Genomic DNA, 21,505 nt, shown 5'->3' with positions numbered 1-21,505 from the left:
TCCAAATGACAATGTGATGTCCCACTTTCAGATTTTTTTTCTGAACAGAAAAAGACAACTTTCGCTGGATCGGTTTGTTGTGGCAAAATCAATCAATGAATTAGAAAAGAAACAGACAAAAGAAAAAACACCTGAATCAGAATTTCAGACGTATTATGGAAGAAGGCTCTTCTTCCCCTCCCCTTTCCCTCCTGAGTTAAAGTTAATGAGAATAATAATAATGTTTTATTTCTTTATAATAGTATGTTTTCACTTATTTCTAGAGTGCACTATATTTATTTTTAACCACACATGGATTTAAAAAAAAATCAAGTACAGTATAACTTCATTTTAGGGCTGGAACTGATTATTTGCATTTCCGTTCATTTCAATGGCAAACATTACCTCGGTTTAAGAACCTTTAGGGTTACAAACCGGCTCACGGAAGAAATTAAGTTTGCAACCTGAGGTTCCACTGTACTTTAAAATCAGCTCGCCTCAACAATAAACACACATAATAGTTTGTTACAATATTAAAGGCCAATAAGGACATGTAAATACATTCATTATTTAATTTTAAACCAGGTTGGATAAAATTAGAAATGAGCTCATCAGAGGGCCAGCCAAGGTTCGATGTTTTGGAGACAAAGTTAGAGAGAGCAGACTTTGATGGTTTGGACACATCCAGAGGAGAAATAGTGAGTATATTGGTAGAAGGATGATGAGGATGGCGCTGCCAGGCAAGAGAGCGAGAGGAAGACCAAAGAGAAGGTTGATGGATGTCTTGAGGGAAGACATGATGGCAGTTGGTGTTCGAGAGGAGGATGCAGGAGATAGGCTTACATGGAAAAGGATGACAATCTGTGGCGACCCCTAAAGGGACAAGCCCAAAGGAAAAAAAGAAACTAAAAAGTTAAAACAACAGTGACGGGCTCATTTGTTGTGGAGAAATTTGAAAAATCACTAAATCTAAGGCTGGAGTTTAAGAAATTACAAATTTGTGTATTGTGTTTCTCTCTCACTACTTAGACTTATTCAAAATCACATATTTTCTCTTATTTTTGTAGACACTTCTCAACATTCGAAATATAATTCAAATGCAGATGCCAATGCACTTAAAGCACCTTGTTGCTAGAGACAAAACGTAAGGAATGAAACTTTGTGATGAACTGTCAAACTAATGGATGCTAAAATACAATGAGATAAAAGGAAAATGTTACTTGGTCAGTGAGTAAAATCCAGATGACATCTTCTGCCCCTGAATCAGTTTCTTTCAAGGGGGGAAGGTGCACATACAGTTTTTGCAATAACTTGACAACTAACTTTTAACATGGAAAACAAATTCAAATTGAAAGAAATGCCCAATTAATATTATTACAAATAATAATGGCAGATATTGCCTCCTCTGCTGAGTTCAAATTTATTGATGTGACCCCAGAGAACTTCAGAAAAAAATAGAGGGCAAAAGGGAGAAAGCGAGGTCAAGTTGTTGCTACTTTTGGTTTGTCCCATTCGGTGTTGCAACTGCATGATTTGTTTGGCAGTAACGATACATTCATGAAATGAAGAAAATGCTCTATTTACAATTTTGTGGTATGTTAGCTTGTAAATTAAAGGCAGTGTTAAAAACGAGTGGTAGTCAAGAAGATACATGTGAGTGTGTTTGTTTACCTGACTCCTCCTCTGCTTGAGCTTGATCTTGATGAGCAGAATGAGGCAGACGAGCGACACGACCACGAAGAAGGCCAGGAAGATGCCCATGTCGAAGTACTCGGTGGGCTGCTATCATCCACCAACAAGCGCAACAACAAATAAGAGCGTGCAAATAAATGTTAGTAAGCATGTGTGTGCCATCTGACTTTGCAATTTCAATTCACGTTTTTTGTTTTGTTTTCTTCAAAATTCGACATCTCCAAAAATTCAAAGGGCAAATCAGTTAATTCGCTTCTCCCTGGCTTTTGCCTAATTGGATGTTCACCTCAGATTAGATTTTTGTGCCATCTGAGTTTGAATTGAGAATTATTTTTTCCTGGAGATGTTTAAGGTTTTTTACTCTGAATATTGTTCAAATTATGTTTTTTTTGTTTTTTTTTTGTTTTTGATTGTTTTACACAGAACTGAGCAATTGAAGATATTTAACACTTTTTTATTTTTAACTGATTTTCTTTTATTGATGTTTAAGTCTTTAACATGGAATTTTGAGAGATGGTTTGAGAGATTCTTTTACAATGACTTTTGAAGATGTTAAATTTTCTTACATTTCATTTTTGGAGATGTTGAATTATTTACACTGGATTTTGGAGATGTTTAACTTCTTCACACTGATTTTCTTTTTAAATATTAATTTTTTTTAACATTGACTTTTTGAGCTGTTGATTGTTTTACACTGACTGTTTTGAGCTGGAGAATGTTTGGAGATGTTAATTTTTTAAGATGTTAAAATTTCTTAATGTTTTTTTTTTTTTTTTTTTTTTTACTCAAACTTTTTTTTAGATTTGGAGCTTTTTTAACCCATCCATCCATCCATTTTCTGAACCGCTTCTCCTCACTAGGGTCGCGGGCGTGCTGGAGCCTATCCCAGTTGTCATCGGGCAGGAGGCGGGGTACACCCTGAACTGGTTGCCAGCCAATCGCAGGGCACATAGAAACAAACAACCATTCGCACTCACAGTCATGCCTACGGGTAATTTAGAGTCTCCAATTAATGCATGTTTTTGGGATGTGGGAGGAAACCGGAGTGCCCGGAGAAAACCCATGCAGGCACGGGGAGAACATGCAAACTCCACACAGGCGGGGACGGGGGATTGAACCCCGCACCTCAGAACTGTGAGGCTGACACTCTAACCAGTCAGCCACCGTGCCGCCGCTTTTTTAACCCATTTTAGGAAAAATATGTAGAAATTAATGCAGCAAATATTCCAGGACTGTCTTTAATGTAAATGCTCGGTGGGCCGAGTTGAAGAACGGCCTGTAACTCGGAAATATCCCACGTTTGACATACAATGTACTTGCGGCATATACACAATATTTGTTTTTTATTTTTATTTTATTTGGGGACAAGCTTACCCTGGGGGGTCTGTGTTGTATCCTAGCGCGCGCCACTTTCTGCTTATTGACGATGTTCATCAACTTGACGGCGTCGTTGCCCTTCACGTAAACCACCGGACGCTTCAGGGGGTCGTCGCCCACCTGGTTGAGCTGAGACGGCGAGAGAACGAGGAGAGCACATTAGGTACCCGATTTGCACGAGGATTGGACACTCTATTAGGTACACCCATCCAAAAGAGGAACTTACTACTGGAACCGGATTAAACCTTTAAGGTACATTTGACAAGAAAACATTTCATAATGTGCAAGTTATACTATCAGACGTACTCAGCTTTTCCCTTGGTTCCACATACCACCTACGCTGCCGCCTTCTTGACTGATTTTGGAGTATCATTAAACGTATCATCTGGTCAGCTAGGTCCATTTGTTCTAGCAGACACCGTTCCACGGTCGCCATTGTTGTTGCTTTGTTCCGTATTCCAGAAAGGAAAGGAAAAAACGGCTACCGGAAATGGCCCAAAAAATGCAGCAGAAACTCCACCCTGTGGCGTCCTAGCCCATAGCACCCGTAGCGACACCCCCGACTTGGAGGAGAACTGCAGCACATTTTCAAAACAGCGCGCTCGGGTATAAAGGCAAACTGCATGCGGGATAGCCGCACTGACGTCAGCGCGGTCCCCGGCTGCGCGTGTATAAAGCAACCTTAAAGCTGTCATTTTACGACGACTAAATTGTAATATTAACAGAATAAAGTCATAATACCACAAGACAAAATGCTGTATTTTTAGCTGCAAGAAATTGTAATATTGCAAGAAAAAAATGTTACAAGAAAGTAAAGTTGTAATATTACAAGAAAAATCTTACGAGGATATCGCCATAATTTTAAAAGACTGAATTAAAAAAATGACAAGATTATTTTTTTTTGTGTAAATTTAGGGAAATACAGATGTAACATTGTGATAATAAAGACATAATTTTACAAGAAAAAAAAAGACCCAAATTCTAATATAACGATAAAAGTGGGGATTTCATTGCAAGATTTTTTTTCATGAAAATTAAGTCTCAGTATTACAAAAAAAAAACGAAATTCCCAACAACCGTCGTCATATCCAGTGAGGGACATTTTTATTGAAATACAACTTAATTCTCCTGAAAATATATATATTTGTTTTGCTATAATTTTCTTTTTTTTCCCACAATGAATCTAAATTTATTAGCAGATTCCACTTGGTGTCTTGTAATTGATTAATCCCTTCGTGGCTCCAAGTAGTCAAAGCAGAAAAACTGAAAATTTGGTTTTGGCAGGATAGAGGACAAGGACGCTAACGACGTTCACGCTCCTTGGGGGAATTTACAATTTGTAAAAACCAAAGCAACAACAACAAGAAAATATAAATAATTTTCCTTTACTGCAGCCTGACAAAATACTTTATGTTCCGGTTTAGCTTCTGTACGGATGCGAGATTACTTGTGCTCATTTGACCAAAGCAAGTCCTGGCTCTAGAAAAGCCACAAACAAAAAGTTAAGATCTGTTTCGGGATGCTGGTTGTCTTTCAAGTGTCAACATTTTCAGAAATAATCTGTTCCAAGGTCAAAAATCCCATAAAAAAATATCGTGCTTCAGGGTGAAAGCTCCTCCTGATAGGAAATAATAGAAACGATTTGTTTGAGGGTCAAACTGTAACCAATTTCCATTATTATCCCCAAAGGAAATAATCTAAATAATCTGTTACAGGGTCAACCTGCCAATCATTTTGAAATGTATCACGTCGTGTGTACCAACCAACCTGGTCAATGGCATCCGGGTTTTCCGACACATCGAAGATGACGGCGGTGGCTCCCCGCTGGACCGCTCTCTTGGCCTGAAAACACACACACAAACACACACACGCACGCACGGACACAGGGCATAACATTAGGTACACCTGCACAATGTAGTAGAGATAAGAGCTCCTCTGTAAAGCTAATAATGCTCATTTTTCTTGTTTATTTGGCTTGGAGGGAATAACAAAGTTGAAGACAGAAAACACAAAAAGAAAAAGTGTTCATTTTAATAATATTTAAGTTGTAATATTACAATAGTTTTCAATTTAAGTTTTTAATTTTATTAAAGTCATAATATCACAAGAAAAAAAGACGTGATTTTACAATAATAAAGTTGCAACTCTACAAGGAAAAAAACATGTTGTGATTTTACAAAAAAATAAAACAATTTGTACGATTAAATTAACAATATTACAAGAGTAAAGGTGGAATATTCTCAGAAAAAAAGTGTCATAATTTGAGAGACTAAAAACACAGAATATGACAACAAAAAACAGTAATTTCATAAGGTTAAAGTAGTAATATATGAAAACTATTTTATGAGTCATAATAGTCATATTGGCGGCACGGTGGCCGACTGGTTAGAGCGTCAGCCTCACAGTTCTGAGGTGCGGGGTTCAATCCCCGTCCCCGCCTGTGTGGAGTTTGCATGTTCTCCCTGTGCCTGCGTGGGTTTTCTCCGGGCACTCCGGTTTCCTCCCACATCCCAAAAACATGCATTAATTGGAGACTCTAAATTGCCCGTAGGCATGACTGTGAGTGCGAATGGTTGTTTGTTTGTATGTGCCCTGCGATTGGCTGGCAACCAGTTCAGGGTGTACCCCGCCTCCTGCCCGATGACAGCTGGGATAGGCTCCAGCACGCCCGCGACCCTAGTGAGGAGAAGCGGCTCAGAAAATGGATGGATGGATAATATACATTATATAATAACAGTCATAATATTAGAGCAAAAAAGTCTTGAAAGTAAAGTAGAAGTAAAATTAAAAGTAAAAGAAAAATTATTGATTCTATGTGAAGAAAGTTGTAATATTATGAAAATAATTCATAATTTTACCAGAATTAAGTCGCGAACGATCCATTCATCCATCCTCTGTACCGCTTCTCCTCACTAGGGTCGCGGGAGTGCTGGAGCCTATCCCAGCTGACTCTGGGCAAGAGGCGGGGTAAAACCTGAACTGGTTGCCAGCCAATCGGAGGACACATATAAACAAACAACCATTCGCACTCACATTCACACCTACGGGCAATTTAGAGTCTTCAATTAACCTACCATGCATGTTTTTGGGATGCGGGAGGAAACCGGTGTACCCGGAGAAAACCCACACAGGCACAAGGAGAACATGAAAACTCCACACAGGTGAGACCGGATTTGAACGCGGGACCTCAGAATTGTGAGGCAGATGTGCCAAGTCTTGATACTACAAGAAAAGAAATTTTAGGGCATAAAGTCACAATATAAGGAATAAAACTGTTAAATTGAAGAAACATTTTAAGATACAGAAACTAAGATATTTTACTAAAAAAAATATTGCGTGATCTTGAACTACAAGGTGGTTTTAGCCAATCAGAAGGCTGAAGAAAGTCAGTTGTGGAAAATACAACCTATCAGCAGCCGTGAATTGAACAATTTCCTCTAACCAAAAAATAAAAGAAAAAAGAAAAGCTTGGATGTGCGCAATGCCTGTGAAGTCAGCGTCTATGTTAAACAAGACATCATTAGATTGGATTACCCCTCCTTAAACTGTCACCTTATTGTGGTGGAGGCGTTTGCGTGTCCCAATGATCCTAGGAGCTAAGTTGTCTGGGGCGTTATAGCCCTCGCAGAGTCACCCACGGCAAACAGGTCCTAGGTGCGAGACCAGACAAAGCACGACTAAAAGACCCCCTATGACAAGTAAAATGATTGAGCCAGGTTTGTCCTTGTCAGGACGCGGGTCACCGAGGCGCCCCTCTGGTGCCAAGCCAAGAGGTAGGGCTCGATGACAAGTGCCTGGCGGCCAGGCCTGCACCCATGGGGCACAGCCCGAAAAGGCAACGTGGGTTCTGCTTTCCATAGGCTCACCACCTGAGGGAGGGGAAAAAGGGGGTCGGGTCCTGTGTGAGCTGGGCGGTGCCCGAAGGCGGGTACCTTGGCGGTCCGATTCTCGGCTACAGAAGCTGGCTCTAGGGACATGGAACATCACCTCTCTGGCAGGGAAAGAGCCTCAGCCGATGTGTGAGGTCATGAAATTCCGACTGGACATAGTCAGGCTCACCTCAACACACAGCTTGGGCTCTGGTACCAGTCTTCTTGAGAGGGGTTGGACTCTCTTCCACTCTGGAGTTGCCAAGGTGAGAGGCACCGAGTAGTTGTCCATAACAAATACCATGTTTAGACATAAGGGTGTCCGCCTGCGCACTTGGCACCAGGACACCCTAGGCCTCAGTTCAATGATCGACTCTGTGGTCATCTCATTGGACTTGCGGGCGCATGTCTTGGACACTCGGGTGAAGAGCCAAGCCCCACCTGGTGGTGAGATGGCTCCGATGGCGGGGGAAGATGCCGGTCCGACCTGGCAGACCCAAACGTATTGTGAGGTTCTTCTGTGAATGTCTGGCAGAGTCTCTTGTCAGAAGGAGCTTCAACTACCACCTTCAGCAGAACTTCGCCCACGTCCCGGGGTAGGAGGGGGACATTGAGTCCGAGTGGACCATGTTCCGCACCGCTATTGTTGAGGCGGCCAACCGGAGTTGTGGCCGTAAAGTAGTCAGTGCCAGTCGTGGCGGCAATCCCTAGACCCCCTGGTGGACACAAGCGGTAAGGGATGCCGTCAAGCTGAGGAAGGAGTCCTCTTGGGCCTTTTTTGCCTGTGGGACTCCAGAGGCAGCTGATGCCCACTGGCTGGCCAAGAGGTTTGGTGGTCGCTGAGGCCAAAACCCGGGCGTCGAAGGAGTTCGGTGAGGCCATGGAAAACAACTTTCGGAGAGTTTCGAGGAAATTCTGGTCTACCATCTGGGGTCTCATGAGGGGGAAACAGTGCACCATCAACACTGTGTATAGTGGGGATGGGGCGCTGCTTACCTCGGGATGTTGTGAGTCGGTGAGCCGAATACGTTGAAGACCTCATCAATTCGACCAACACGCCTTCCCGGGACGAAGCAGAGTCTGGAAACTCTTGAGGTGGGTTCCCCTATCTCTGGGGTTGAAGTCACAGAGGTGGTTAAAACGCTCCTTGGTGGCAGGGCCCCGTGGGTGGATGAGATCCGCCCAGAGTCCCGAAAGGCTCTGGGTGTTGTAGGGCTGTCTTGGTTGACACGCCTCTGCAACATTGCATGGACAGCGGGAACAGCACCTCTAGATTGGCAAACCAGGGTGGTGGTCACCCTGTTTAAGAAGGGGGACCGGAAGGTGTGTTCCAACTATAGGGGGATCACACTCCTCACCCTCCCTGGTAAGATCCATTTAGGGCTTCTGGAGAGGAGGGTCCATCACAAGTCGAATCACAGATTTAGGAGGAGCAGTGTGGTTTTCGTCCTGGCCATGGTACAGTGGAGCAGCTCTACACCCTCGGCAGGTTCTTCGAGGGTGCGTGGGAGTGCGCCCAACCAGTCTACATGTGTTTTGTGGACTTGAAGAAGGTGTTTGACCGTGTCCCTCGGGGAGTCCTGTGGGGGGTACTTCGGGAGTATGGGGTACCGAACTAAGCAGATTGGTGCAACGTCTGCAGTGATGCGGACTTTGTATCAGTCCATTGTGATGAAAAGGAGCTAAGCCGAAAGGCGAAGCTCTCGATTTATCGGTACCTATGGGGTACCTATGGTCACGAGCTGTGGGTCGTGACCGAAAGAACAAGATCCAGGATATAAGCGGCCGAAATGAGTTTCCTCCGCAGGGTGTCCGGGCTCTCCCTTAGAGATCGGGTGAGAAGCTCGGTCATCTGGGAGGTGCTCAGAGTAGAGCTGCTGCTCCTCCACATTGAGAGGAGCCAGATGAGGTGGCTCGGGCATCTGATTAGGATGCCTCCCGGACGCCTCCCTGGTGAGATGTTCCGGGCACATCCCACGGGAAGGAGACCCCGGGGACTACCCAGGACACGCTGGAGAGACTATGTCTCCCGGCTGGCCTGGGAGCGCTTCGGGATCCCTCCGGAAGAAATGGACGAAGTGGCTGGGGAAAGGTAAGTCTGGGCGTCCCTGCTAAAGCTACTGCCCCCGTAACCCGACCTCAGATAAGTGGAAGAAAATGGATGGATGGATAGATAATGTTGCTATGTGCTGCCCTATTTCGACAATGTTTTGATGTGAAGGAGCTCATATCCTGGCATTATGGTGTGCCCTTGGGCGCATGCCAGCCTCGCTTTAGAGTCGCCGCAAGGAGGCCGGACGGGCACACAGAAAGGGGTTGGGGGGGATCAAAGTGGCCGCTTGCAGGTCACATGGGAGGAAGAGGAATGCGACAGCAGAGACGCGGTCGGTTCCCGTCGCCATGGTCGTGCCCTGGTAGACCACCAGTCAGTCACTTGCTCGCTTGCTGCCACATTTTCTCATACGCAGCTGAATAATGTCCGAATGTTACGAGGACAACAATATACGGTCTACCAAAATCATGAGACAAAAAAAGTTTTACAAGAGTAAGGTCAGACTATTACGAGAGAAAAATGTAATTCCACGAGACAGGAAAAAGTTTTATGAGGAAAAAAAGCTTAATTTAAGGAGAATTAAGTCAGAATATTACTAGGGGGGAAAACATTTGATCAGAGTAAAGTTGTAATATTATGAGACAAAAAAGTCTTAATTTTACAAGAATAATGTTAGAATATTATGAAAGAAAAACATAATTTTACAAGAGTAAAAAAGTCGTTATTTTACAAGAAAAAATATAAATTTTAGTAAAGTCGTAATATTACTAAGGTGGAAAAATATATACATTTGACCACAAGAGCACTGTCATATAAAAAACAGGTCGCAATTTCACAAGGAAAAAAATTATGTATTTTTACAAGAAAATCTTTTTAGAATAGTCATAATATTACTAGGTAAAAAAAATACACATTTTATCAGAGTAAAAGTAAAGTTGTAATATTATGAGACAAAAACGTCTTAATTTTATGAGAATAATGTTGGAATATTCCCAAAAGAAAAATGTAATTTTACAAGAGAAGCAAAGCCAGAATTTTACAAGGAAAAAAAAAAATTTCTTAAATTGGGGAAACTACAGTTGTAATACTACTAAGGGAGAAAAAATATATAAGTTTTGCCAGAATAAAGTGATATGAAAAATTTTTTTAATTTTACGAGAATAACTGTCACATTGCAAAATAATAACACGGTAATAAAATTACAATTAAAAAAAACTTTATTTAAGGAGAATAAAGTCGTGATATAACAAGGGGGAAAAATTTATGTTTTACGAAGTAAAGTTGTAATTTCATGACACAAAATCAGCTTGGTAAAAAGGTATTTGTGTATATTGTGGACATTTGATGAATATTGAACAATAGAAGAATTTTGAGGCATTTCACTTCTTTAATTCCGCAAGCTTGTAATACTATTTTAGCCCTTTTTCTTGGCTTGGTGACAACGGTGGAAACAAGTCACAATTTCAGGTTTTCTGACTGAGCCGTCATGTTTTTTTGTTTTGTTTGTTTATTTCTTTTGTTTTTTTAAAGCAAGCTAGTTTGCCTGCGGAGGCATTTTTGTTGTCGTCAGGCAAGTCGATGCACTGCAGATTCTTGAGGGGGGAGCTCGTCTTCGTCTTTTCAAAGTGTCTCAGCCACAGCTATTAATTATTAACTGGGAGAGTTGACATCAAAGCGGCAGACTAGTGAGGAATTAAGTTTGCGTGTTTGTGTGTGTGTGTGTGTGTGTGTGTGTGTGTGTGTGTGGAGGGAAACTGGGTGAGAGGGAAAAGAAGCAGCCGCTTTTGAACTTTCCAAGTGCGAGAAAGCGAGCAGGAAGAGAACTGAAGGGTGCTATTAAGTTGCAGGAAACAAGTGGACAACAAGTGGACAAGTGTGACAGCTGTTCCTAATGTTACGGCTTTCCGTTTATAAAATTAGAACTTTTATCCTTATAATATTGTGACTTCATTCCTATAAAATATATTTTTTGTTTTCGGTAAGAGTAGGACTTGTTTCTCACAATATTATGACTTTTGCTATTAACTTAACTTTTGTTGAAAAAATAGCACTTTACAATGTGTTCAGTGTGTACATTGTGTTCAAATTACTTAAAGGGTTAACACTCCGACACTGATGCTGTTCGTAATGGCGTTTTGCATTGTTTGATAGTATTAAGCGAGCGGACTTTGCCGAAATAAACGTGCGGTTCTTTTAAATAAACATATATTTTTTTATGTTGACAGTAAACCTCAACTGGGAGAAGCAATACACAGCTTGAAGACTATTTTTTGAAGAAACACCATACAGCCCTCATATCTCTGATTTTTGCTCAAAGCAAAAAATAAATAAATAAATCTTGTATCTTGAAAAACACGGAGGTCGGGTAACTCGTATCTCAAGGCACCACTGTACTGATTAAACAGGATAACATTTTGAATGTTCGCTGCTCCGCCCATGCAACAACAGCATTGATTAGTTTTTTTCTTGTTCACTTGTTGCTAGGTAGAGTTCACAGGGGCTGATTCTTAACTGCCCGATTGGGAAAGTTTGTCATGCTTGCTCATAATTTTTGTCAAAACTTTGAAGTTGGCTCTTTCATTTATCCTCAACGCGCGATGACGTGTATGGATCGGGGCTGTGCTGAGTCGGGTACGGTACGGCAATTTCCCCGCTGGCTCGACGGCCAGAGCGCGCAATCTTCACCCGGCCGAGACGACGAAAACCGCAGCCACAAAAAGCGCGGCCCGCTCTGGAGTCTAGACAGCAATGAAAACGGAGCCTATCTTTAGCGTCCCCACACCGGGCTGCCAGCTTGAGATGCTTTCATGCGTCTTCCCCCGCCCCCGATGCCCCCACATCTACATATATGCATTGAACCGATATCCAATGTATGCACGACGCACTCACGTTTGCACACCTGCACTGCGCCTGTTTCTGCTATCACTCCCTGACTTTTTGCTCCTACTTTCTTCTTCTTGTTCCGCCTGCCGCTTGCTCCCTCCTGCTACTGCTATAATTAAGGCAATTAAGTCTTCAGAGGACTGCACACTGCTATTATATCGTAATTCCATGTTGCCTTCTGGCTTTATTAAAAGATAAAGGCATACTTTTCTCCCATGGATCTGCTCATATGTGGTCGCCGTCCTTCTCCCCCTCTCTCTCTCTCGCTTGCTCGGCCACAGTTCCCCCCAAAATAAAAACAAACATAGCAATACGTCATGCCATCTATTCGGCGTTCGGCCAGCTGAGAGAACGCCACCACCTGGTGGCATGATGGCCACAGTGCAGTACGGACAATATAATTAATTGGTAACGACATACATAAATACATTTCTCCAAGCGGACCATACAGTTACAAATGCATCAATTGAAATTAATTTAAATCTTTCATTTGTCTGAGAATTAAGTTGTAACGAAATGGAAAACAAGACAAAAGCTCGCAAACTGCGAGAATAAATGGTCGGAATGTACGTGATTTTTACAAGACGCAATATTATGGACAAAAAGGAAAAAAATGAGTTTTAAGATTCTTTTTTTTTTTTTAAATTGCATACAAATATAGGCTATTTCAAGAAAACAATGTAATAAGAGAACTTTTCTGTGTATAGTACAATTGCACGGTGGGGGAGTCACAGTTGACCCACGAATTTGCTGGCTTCAGAATTAGTTTCAGAGGTGTAAACATCTAAATGTGCAAAGCCGCAAAGGCTGTGTGAAAGCGCACTTTGGACACGGCAACGTCCCTCTCATGAGTTCTGAAGTCACCCCGCGAATTTGGCATCATCCGTGGAAGCACTTTGAAATGTTTCATTGTCAAGCTAATGTCGCCACCCATCTAATTATATGAATGTGTGAAGCCGCAGCGGCTTTGTAAACACACAGTACGTTGGCACGGTTTAAAAACACCTGACTTATTGTCAATCGATGAGCCGAGCTGTGGCTCAGCGCCAGTTTCCGAGTTCCCACAAGTGCAACCCTGGCAAGCTCCCGACCAGTAACCTTTATTATCTTTTCCGTTTACCGCAAATGCCAAAGCTGTTAATACATGAAAAAACAAGAGCTGCAGTGTCAACTCTTAAACTCTTCAGGCACAAGTCACTGATCAAAAAAAGTTTGAAAACATTAATTATTCCTTTCTTTTAATAATACCAATTGGTGTTTTACTGCATATTGTTGGAAAGCACAACGTGTCACCTCTACAGCGAAATGAAACATAAGGATGGCGCAGTCGTGGAATAAGCAACACTACTACGCTCCATAATATTCTCGTGTTTGTTGCCTTATCGGACTGTGGAAGAAACTGAAAAGGTTTGGCAAGGGGCTTTCCCACGCTCAAAAATAAAGCAAATTTTGCACACACATTCATCCTGGTGAAAATTATTGTTTGGTCGGACTCGCAGGAGTGCCACAGCAAAACTGGCTCAGTAGCGCCCCCAACAATGTTTTAATAATTCAACCCCTGAAACCAAGTTCATGAAATTTAGTAGGCACGAGTAGAGCCACAGTAAAGTATCAAAAAGCCATGGCTGAAAAGACACAGGATAACAGGAAGTCCGTCATTTGGCTTTGAAGCAGCCATTTTAGCCAGACATTGTCTTGGTTGCGCACCCTGGATCAAAAAGAAGAAGAGGAAGGGAAAAAAAAATAATCAGCCCCTGAACAACATGAAATATGGTTGGCATGTCCATCATGAGTAGAGCCATAAAAAAGGCTCAAGGAGCCATGCCCAAAAAGACACAGGAAGTCTGCCATTTAGGTTTCAAGCAGCCATTTTAACATACATTTGGCCATTTGGTCTTTCAAAAGTGAACTCCGCCAAGAGATTACGTCTGATTGCTACCAAATTTAAACCACAAATACTAGAGAGACAGGCAAAGCTAAATCACAAAAATCTCAAGTTTTTGCCACTGTGGTTGGAGCACACCAGTGAAGTTTGATGACTCGCCACCAAACCCAAAACTTTAATAACTCAACTCCTCAAGGTCAGATCTTGACCAAACCTTTCACTTAGCAACGTGGAATTTGGTAGACATGTCCATCATGACTACACCCACAAAATATCCTCAAGAAGCTATACCGCAAAAACACAGGAAATCCACCATTTTGGGTTGAAGAAGCCATTTTAGGGTCATTTTGGTGAGTCCTTCAAAGATGAACTTGTCCAATTGCTACCAAATTTGAACCACATATACTAGATAGACGAGCAAAGCTACATTCTGATCATTTTTAACTTTTGTCTTTGTGTGTGGCCAGACAGTGTGAAGTTTGACGACTTGCCACAAACCCAAAACTAACAACTCCAATCACCAAGGTCAGACCTTGACATAACATTTCACTTAGCAACATGACATTTGGTAGACATGACTACTATAGAAGACCCACCACAAATTCTCAAGAAGCAATGCCTGAAAACCTGCAGAAAGTCTGCCTTCTATGACTGAAGCAGCCATTTTAAGGTAATTTCTGCAGTTTTTAGGGGTCCTTTCTAAGCTAACCACGTATAGGTGACGGTAGATTTGCAAGGCTTGGATGGTAAATTTGAATGTAAAGAGCAGAGTTGCGCCAACATAAACATGCATGGGCAGTGTTAGGGAGTAACTAATGACATGTGAGTATGTAATTTAATAACACAATTTACATAATTGTAATCCATTACATTACTGGGAGAAAATGTGTAATTAAATAACAGTTGCTTTTTGAAATTTCCATGATTACAATTGTAGTTACATTTGAAAAATAGCTGCAAAAGCTCAGATTTCTTTTCATATCACTTCCTCTTTTTTTTTAAAGGTGACACTTGTAATTGGCTCTCTCTGGTCATGTGCCATTCTGGAATAGTCTCAAACATGACATATTTTTCCAAATATGACCTTGAAGCGCCACCTTGCTTGCGCAATGTATTAGTTTGTCTGAGATTTTGAAAAGGTGAGACTCATATTTACACTTTTGAATACAAAAAAGAACATTGACTTTTAAACAGTTTCATCTTGATCATGTTGGACTGTTTTATGGAACATTCACTTATCTGTGTTGTCATATGAAGCAATATTGTTTAAATTGTGCACATCTGTCACTAGCTCAGCATGATATCATGTTTTCCACATGCTGTGCACATTTAATACAACAAACATTTACATTTACATTGCATATTTACATTTCATCATGGTTTGTCATCAGTGTATCATTTGTGTTAAGAGCAAATATATGGTTGATTCCAAAATAATGATCTATGGTTTGAATCCGCTTTTTGTCGAGGAAAAATCCAACGGTCCTGTTGATGCATTCTTTGTAAATAAAGAAAATCAATCCAAAAGTAATTGTAACTGTAATTAGTTCTATTATTTTGAGAACGTAATTGAAATAATTACACTACGTTTGCATTTTCAACAGGGTAACTTGTCATGGTAACCAACTACATTTCCAAAGTAATCTTCCCAACACTGTGCATGGGAAAGGAGTCACTTGAGGTACTTCTGGAGCTAAGTGGATGGCATCAATATGAAAAAGGGAAGCACGGACTGACTGCATACGACTGTCTTCGAATCAAGTCAACCAACTGCTAACATAAGCCGCCCGACTGGCAGGGTCAGCGGCTTCCTGGACGCGGGCATGGGCAGCAGCTCACAAGGCCTTCATTGCCTTCATCAGATGGGATCACAACAAAACAAGAAAAGAAAAAAAAAAAATCACGTCATCACATGTTCCATTCAGCGCTTTCTGTCTGAAGTTACTCCAAAAACACCGCTTATTTCCGTGTCATTTCCTCTTTTTCCCGACCAGCAGGAACCCTCCCTCTATCCATCTACCCATCCACCCCCCCCCCCCCCCAGTCCAGCCCTGCCTGCAATAGCACACAATGTGGGGCGGCCATTCACCAGCCATTGCGCAACCACAATTATCCAGTGCTATCAAACACTGTGTGCGTGTGTGTGTGTGTGTGTGTTTTGAGAGGCTCCTATGTCGCATTCAGAAGAAGGTTGTGAAAGATGGGAAGCACAAGAATCATAATCTGTACATGCCAAAAAGCGACAGATGGGCTTTATTTACAATAAATCAATTAACTATTTCACTTGTTCACTGCCAGCCGTTTTCAAAGCAGAGTTCTGCATATTGCCAGCCGTTATAGGACATTTTCACTGATCTTCCAAGACACACAGAATATTGTGTTTTGTGACAATAGAAGCCCCAAACCTACCAAAAGAAAGAGTAGACACAAAGTTTGTTTCTAGCGTTTTCTGTTCTTTCGTAATCAACAGTAGAACGTAGGCTGGTTTCAGCAAAACCAGCGGTTTCCGAACAGAAGGCGGAGAAAACAAGCTTTTTGCAAAAAGCAACATGTCAAACAAAGAACAGTGCCTTTGACGTTGTGACACCTCAAACTATAAAACAAGACTGATAAAGGGCTTTCGACTTAACCGTACCCATTACTTGCCACACAAGTTCAAGAATGATGTCATCAACATGAACCAATAACTGAAATATTAGTATAGTTGAAGCCACATTCGATGAGCTACTTAGTGCAGACTTGACATGCCAAATACAGTAAGTACCTCAACATGTAAACAAGTACGCCATTCTCAAGTACACTAAAGACTCTTCAATGACAGACAGATAGACTGTAGCAACCCTACATACTGTTCAAGTTCTGTCGTTTACGATTTTGTGGGGTCCATGAAGGCAACTGTGTGTGTGAGTGCAATTCATTATATTCTCGTGTATGTAAAACTTGAGAGAGTGGCGCTTCGATGTTGGGCTTAGGGGAAACAGACAAGACTGCACTTAATGTTGTTTTAAAAGCATGATTGCGGCCAACAGTACTCATTTTGTTTGCATTACAGAGTTGTTGGTACCTTTTCCTGATTCTGTCCCCCAACAACACACACACACAAACACACACACACACACACTTGCTCTTACCATCAAAATTTCGATGCGAAGAGCGAGAAAACGTTTTTAGTTCCCAGTGACAAGGCAGCTGTTTAACTAGCAATGCTGGGGGTGATTGACGGGGGGAGAAGCACTTACTTACGTGAACGTCAGCGGTGCAGCGCGCGCGTTAAACCAGCTCACGAGCAGTCTGGACTCCAGACGATGTTGAAAGCTCTAATTTTTCATTGTAAATATTATTTAAGCTAAGTATTGTAAGTCCTTCCATCCATGACGATTTCTGACCGCACACTTGAGTATGAATAATTAACCCACAATGCATTGTGCGCTTAACATCTTGTCTTAATTTGTAAATAAAAACGTAACAACAGTCACATGCACGTTTTACTAAGGAAAAGAACAAAAATACAGTGGCGACAGTAAACCGGTGCATTTCTTTGCACTTTTGTATTTACCGCACCTTCATTGTGGATTGCGTGACAAACAATGACGTCCCAGTCATTTTCCTCAAAACGTTAGAAAGGAACCAGTCTGCCTAATTCTCAAAATGCTGTCGGTCAGATGGGTGGCTTCTTCTCCAAGTCATTAACCTCAAATGATTGCTTGTTAAGAAGCATTGTTGACTCAATAGTAACTATTATTGGTTTGATGAATTAACTGTAATCTCTCCTGGATATACAATAACAGACATTGCTCCTTAGTCAAAATGGCGGTCATTCTGGAGTAACACGCTACTTTGTACGTTATAACATATTACCAACATCACTGACCACAACGTTACTACAGGTTTAATCTTGATTTTAAGAGGCAGTGGTCTGACTCGGGCCACCCTCCACAGGAGCAGGACGAGCAACTAATTAAATTTCCTCAGCGTGCCTTCCATGCTGTTTTCTTACCGCTTTAGGACTGCAGCCCTTTGTGATTCGCAGGAAAACAAACAAGCTTTTGCGTGGGCCAAGACAAGAATACCACTTTTTAAGCCCAGAGGATGTTTGGATGAGGGCGACTGGATCTCTCATTCTAAAGTGCAGGAGATAAGTAGTCCCTAGTTTTTGTGTACAAAACGCATTGGTGATGTAATACGAGATCCTGAGCCTGTTATCAGATAACGATAGCTTGTGCCAGCATCACCTAATAAAAAAATAAATAAAAAACAGTTATTGAGTGACTCTACAGCCTTGACACAGATACATGAGGACGCTTCCATTTGGAGACAGTGGGCGGTGGGGGGGACCACACGAGGCCTTAACGGTTGTGTTACGAGGTCACAGGGCAAAATGAGCTGCGGGCCCCAATTAAGCCCGCCCACCCACACACACACACCAAGTTCCCCAACCTATTTAGCTCGCTCCGTAGCCCAGACAACAGGCAGTATTCCTGCCATGTAAAATTACACCACTCCCAATGCGCAGCACCCCATCATTTTAACAAGTTGGAATAAGGATTTGCACCTTGAACACAACTATTTCACATTGAAATTTGGGGGATTTTATCACTTTAACAAGCACTCCCACTTTTTACATCCACACTATTAGGGAACAACCAATAGCAACAAACACTTATCATTTCAGTAGTGCGGCAAACTTGCAGGAAAAAGTGTAAAACGTTGCTGCATGCTTTAAATGGGGAAAAAATAGCATTGTCTGGTGGACAAATATGAACACACTGTTATCCAACATCAATGGTCACACATGCTTACCATTACAGTGGCGAGGCAACCTTGCAGGAAACAGTAAAAATAGTCAAATGTTGCTGCATGCATTAAATGGGGAAAAAATAGCACCATGCAGTGGACAAATATAAACACGTCATTATCCAACACCAGTAGCTACACGCTTGTAATTACAGTAGCAGGCCAAAGTTGCAAGAAATGTTAAAAATGTTACAAATGTTTTAAAATGTTGCATGCTTTGAATGGGGAAAAGTAGCGGCATTGGGTGGATACATTTAATTTTCTTATTCCACATTAATAGCCGCACATGCTTATCATTTCAGTAGTGAGGCACCCTTGTTGAAAAATTAAAAATGCAAACATTTTGCTGCATGCTTAGAATGGAGTAAAGTCATGCCATCTATCCATCCATCCATCCATCCATTTTCTGAGCCGCTTCTCCTCACTCGGGTCAACCATTCGCACTCACACCTACGGGCAATTTAGAGTCTCCAATTAATGCATGTTTTTGGGATGTGGGAGGAAACCGAAGTGCCCGGAGAAAACCCACGCAGGCACGGTGAGAACATGCAAATATAAACTTAACATTATCCAACACCGATAGCCACACGCTTATCATTTTAGTAGGGAGGCACCTTTGCAGGAATGAGTGCAAGTTGTGAAAAGTTGCTGCATGCTTTGAATTTTAATCATTAAAAATATATATCTTCTGGAAAATTCATTCAACATACCAAAAATGGCATGCAAAAAAACAAAAAAAACAAACAAACAAAGGGACAAAATGTCCCGAAGTGCTCACAGTGAGAACAAAGTGATCAAAAAGATTTTATCAGCAAACGCTGAAGAAAGCACTTCTTTCATTTATTTATTTTTTTGTTCTGGTCCCAATAAAGACAACCACAGCACGGCTGTAAAGTGGCCTCGAGCGGCATGCAAAAAGCGAGATGGTGTAACATTTACCTGCCGCAAGAACTTCAACAAACCTCTCCATTGTTGTCTTATCTCACAGAGTGTGTACCCTGGCAGTCAGTCAACAATTAAACTGATGACGTGCATTGACCAGAGCAGAATATTCTGCCTTTACTAAGATAATAACACTGGACACATATAAACACCAATAGATATTATATATATATATATATATATACACACACACACACACACACACATATATACATATATATATATACACATACACATACATATATATATATATATATTATACGCGGCACGGTGGACGACTGGTTAGAGCGTCTGCCTCATAGTTCTGAGGACCGGGGGTTCAATCCCCGGTCCCGCCTGTGTGGAGTTTGCATGTTCTCCCCTTGCCTGCGTGGGTTTTCTCCAGGAACTCCGGTTTCTTCCCACATCCCAAAAACATGCATGCGAGGTTAATTGAAGACTCTAAATTGCCCGTAGGTGTGAATGTGAGTGCGAATGGTTGTTTGTTTGTATGTGCCCTGCGATTGGCTGGCAACCAGTTCAGGGTGTACCCCGCCTCCTGCCCGATGACAGCTGGGATAGGCTCCAGCACGCCCGCGACCCTAGTGAGGAGAAGCGGCTCAGAAAATGGATGGTTGGATATATATATATATATATATACACATACATATATATAAATACACATACATATATATAAATACACATACATATATATATATATATACATACATATATATATATATATACATACATATATATATATATATATATATATACATATATATATATATATGTATATATACACATATATATATATATATATATATATATATATATATACATAATATATATATATACATAATATATATATATATACATAAATATATATATATACATACATAAATATATATATATATACATAAATATATATATACATACATACATAAATATATATATACATACATAAATATATATATACATACATACATACATAAATATATATATACATACATACATAAATATATATATACATACATACATATATTTTTCTCACTAAATATATTTCTAAAGGTGTTGTTGACATGAAATTTTTACCAGATGTTGGGAACAACCCAAGTAATCCATATATACAACGAAAGTAGAACAAATAAGATAATAAATTAAGTCATGTGTAATAATGTGAAATGACACAGGAAAAAAGTAGTGAACACATGAAGAAAGGGAGGTGCAAAAAGGCATGGAAAGCCAAGACAACACCTAAAATCTATCAATAATCAAACAACAATCCAACCCCTTTTCATATCAGCTGGTTCAGTACTATTTGATGGCCTAAAAAAAGGTCTCATTGCCAAGGTATGAGTCAAGACACATCTCATGATGGGTCTCAAGACCATTGCAAAGTAATTGTTGCAAAACATAATGATGGTATTGGTTACAGGCGCATATCTAAGCTTCTGAATGTTCCAGTGAGCACGGTTGGGGCCTTAAAATGTAAGTGGAAAGCCAATCATACCACCATAAATTTGCCTCGATCAGGTGCTCCTTGCAACATTTCTGACAGAGGAGTGCAAAGAATAATCAGAATTGTCCAAGAGCCAAGGACCACCTGTGGAGAGCTTCAAAAAGACCTGGAATTAGCAGGTACTGTTGTCACAAGGAAAACAGTGAGTAATGTACTCCGCTGCCATGGCCTGCATGCACGCTCACCACGCAAGACCCCATTGCTGGAAACAAAAAGAATGTCAAAGCTCGTTTAAGTTTGCTCAACAACATTTGGACAAGCCAGTTAAATACTGGGAGAATATAATCTGGTGGGATGAGAGCAAAATTGAACTGTTTGGATGCCATAATGCATACCACGTTTGGAGGAGAAATGGCACTGCACAGCATCCTAAAAACACCATCCCAACAGTGAAGTTCGGAGGTGGGAACATGATGGTGGGGGGCTGATTTTCAGCAAATGGTACTGGTAAACTTCACATTATTGAAGGAAGGATGAATGGGCAAATGTACCGAGACATTCTTGACAAAAATATGCTGCCATCTACGAGG

At 41.2% G+C, this 21,505-nt stretch overlaps 1 protein-coding gene across 2 annotated transcripts in view; it reads right to left on the bottom strand.

Moving 5' to 3' along the window:
• The window catches only part of znrf3 (zinc and ring finger 3), a 105,205-nt gene that overhangs the window by 17,156 nt on the left and 66,544 nt on the right, over window positions 1-21,505 (bottom strand). The window contains exons 3-5 of one of the 2 annotated variants that reach the window (XM_061769053.1): window positions 4,816-4,890; window positions 3,046-3,177; window positions 1,651-1,758 (exon numbers count right to left, since the gene is read on the bottom strand). In XM_061769053.1, coding sequence (XP_061625037.1) covers window positions 1,651-1,758; window positions 3,046-3,177; window positions 4,816-4,890 — 315 coding nt within the window. Of the gene's footprint in view, window positions 1-1,650; window positions 1,762-3,045; window positions 3,178-4,815; window positions 4,891-21,505 lie in introns of both variants that reach the window. The other variant, XM_061769051.1, reaches the window with a different exon arrangement.

This window comes from Phyllopteryx taeniolatus, chromosome 3, assembly GCF_024500385.1.
Source record: "Phyllopteryx taeniolatus isolate TA_2022b chromosome 3, UOR_Ptae_1.2, whole genome shotgun sequence".
In the NCBI taxonomy this organism is placed as follows: domain Eukaryota; kingdom Metazoa; phylum Chordata; class Actinopteri; order Syngnathiformes; family Syngnathidae; genus Phyllopteryx; species Phyllopteryx taeniolatus.
Note: the sequence above shows the minus strand (reverse complement) of the source record. Positions and strands in the feature narration are given on the sequence as shown.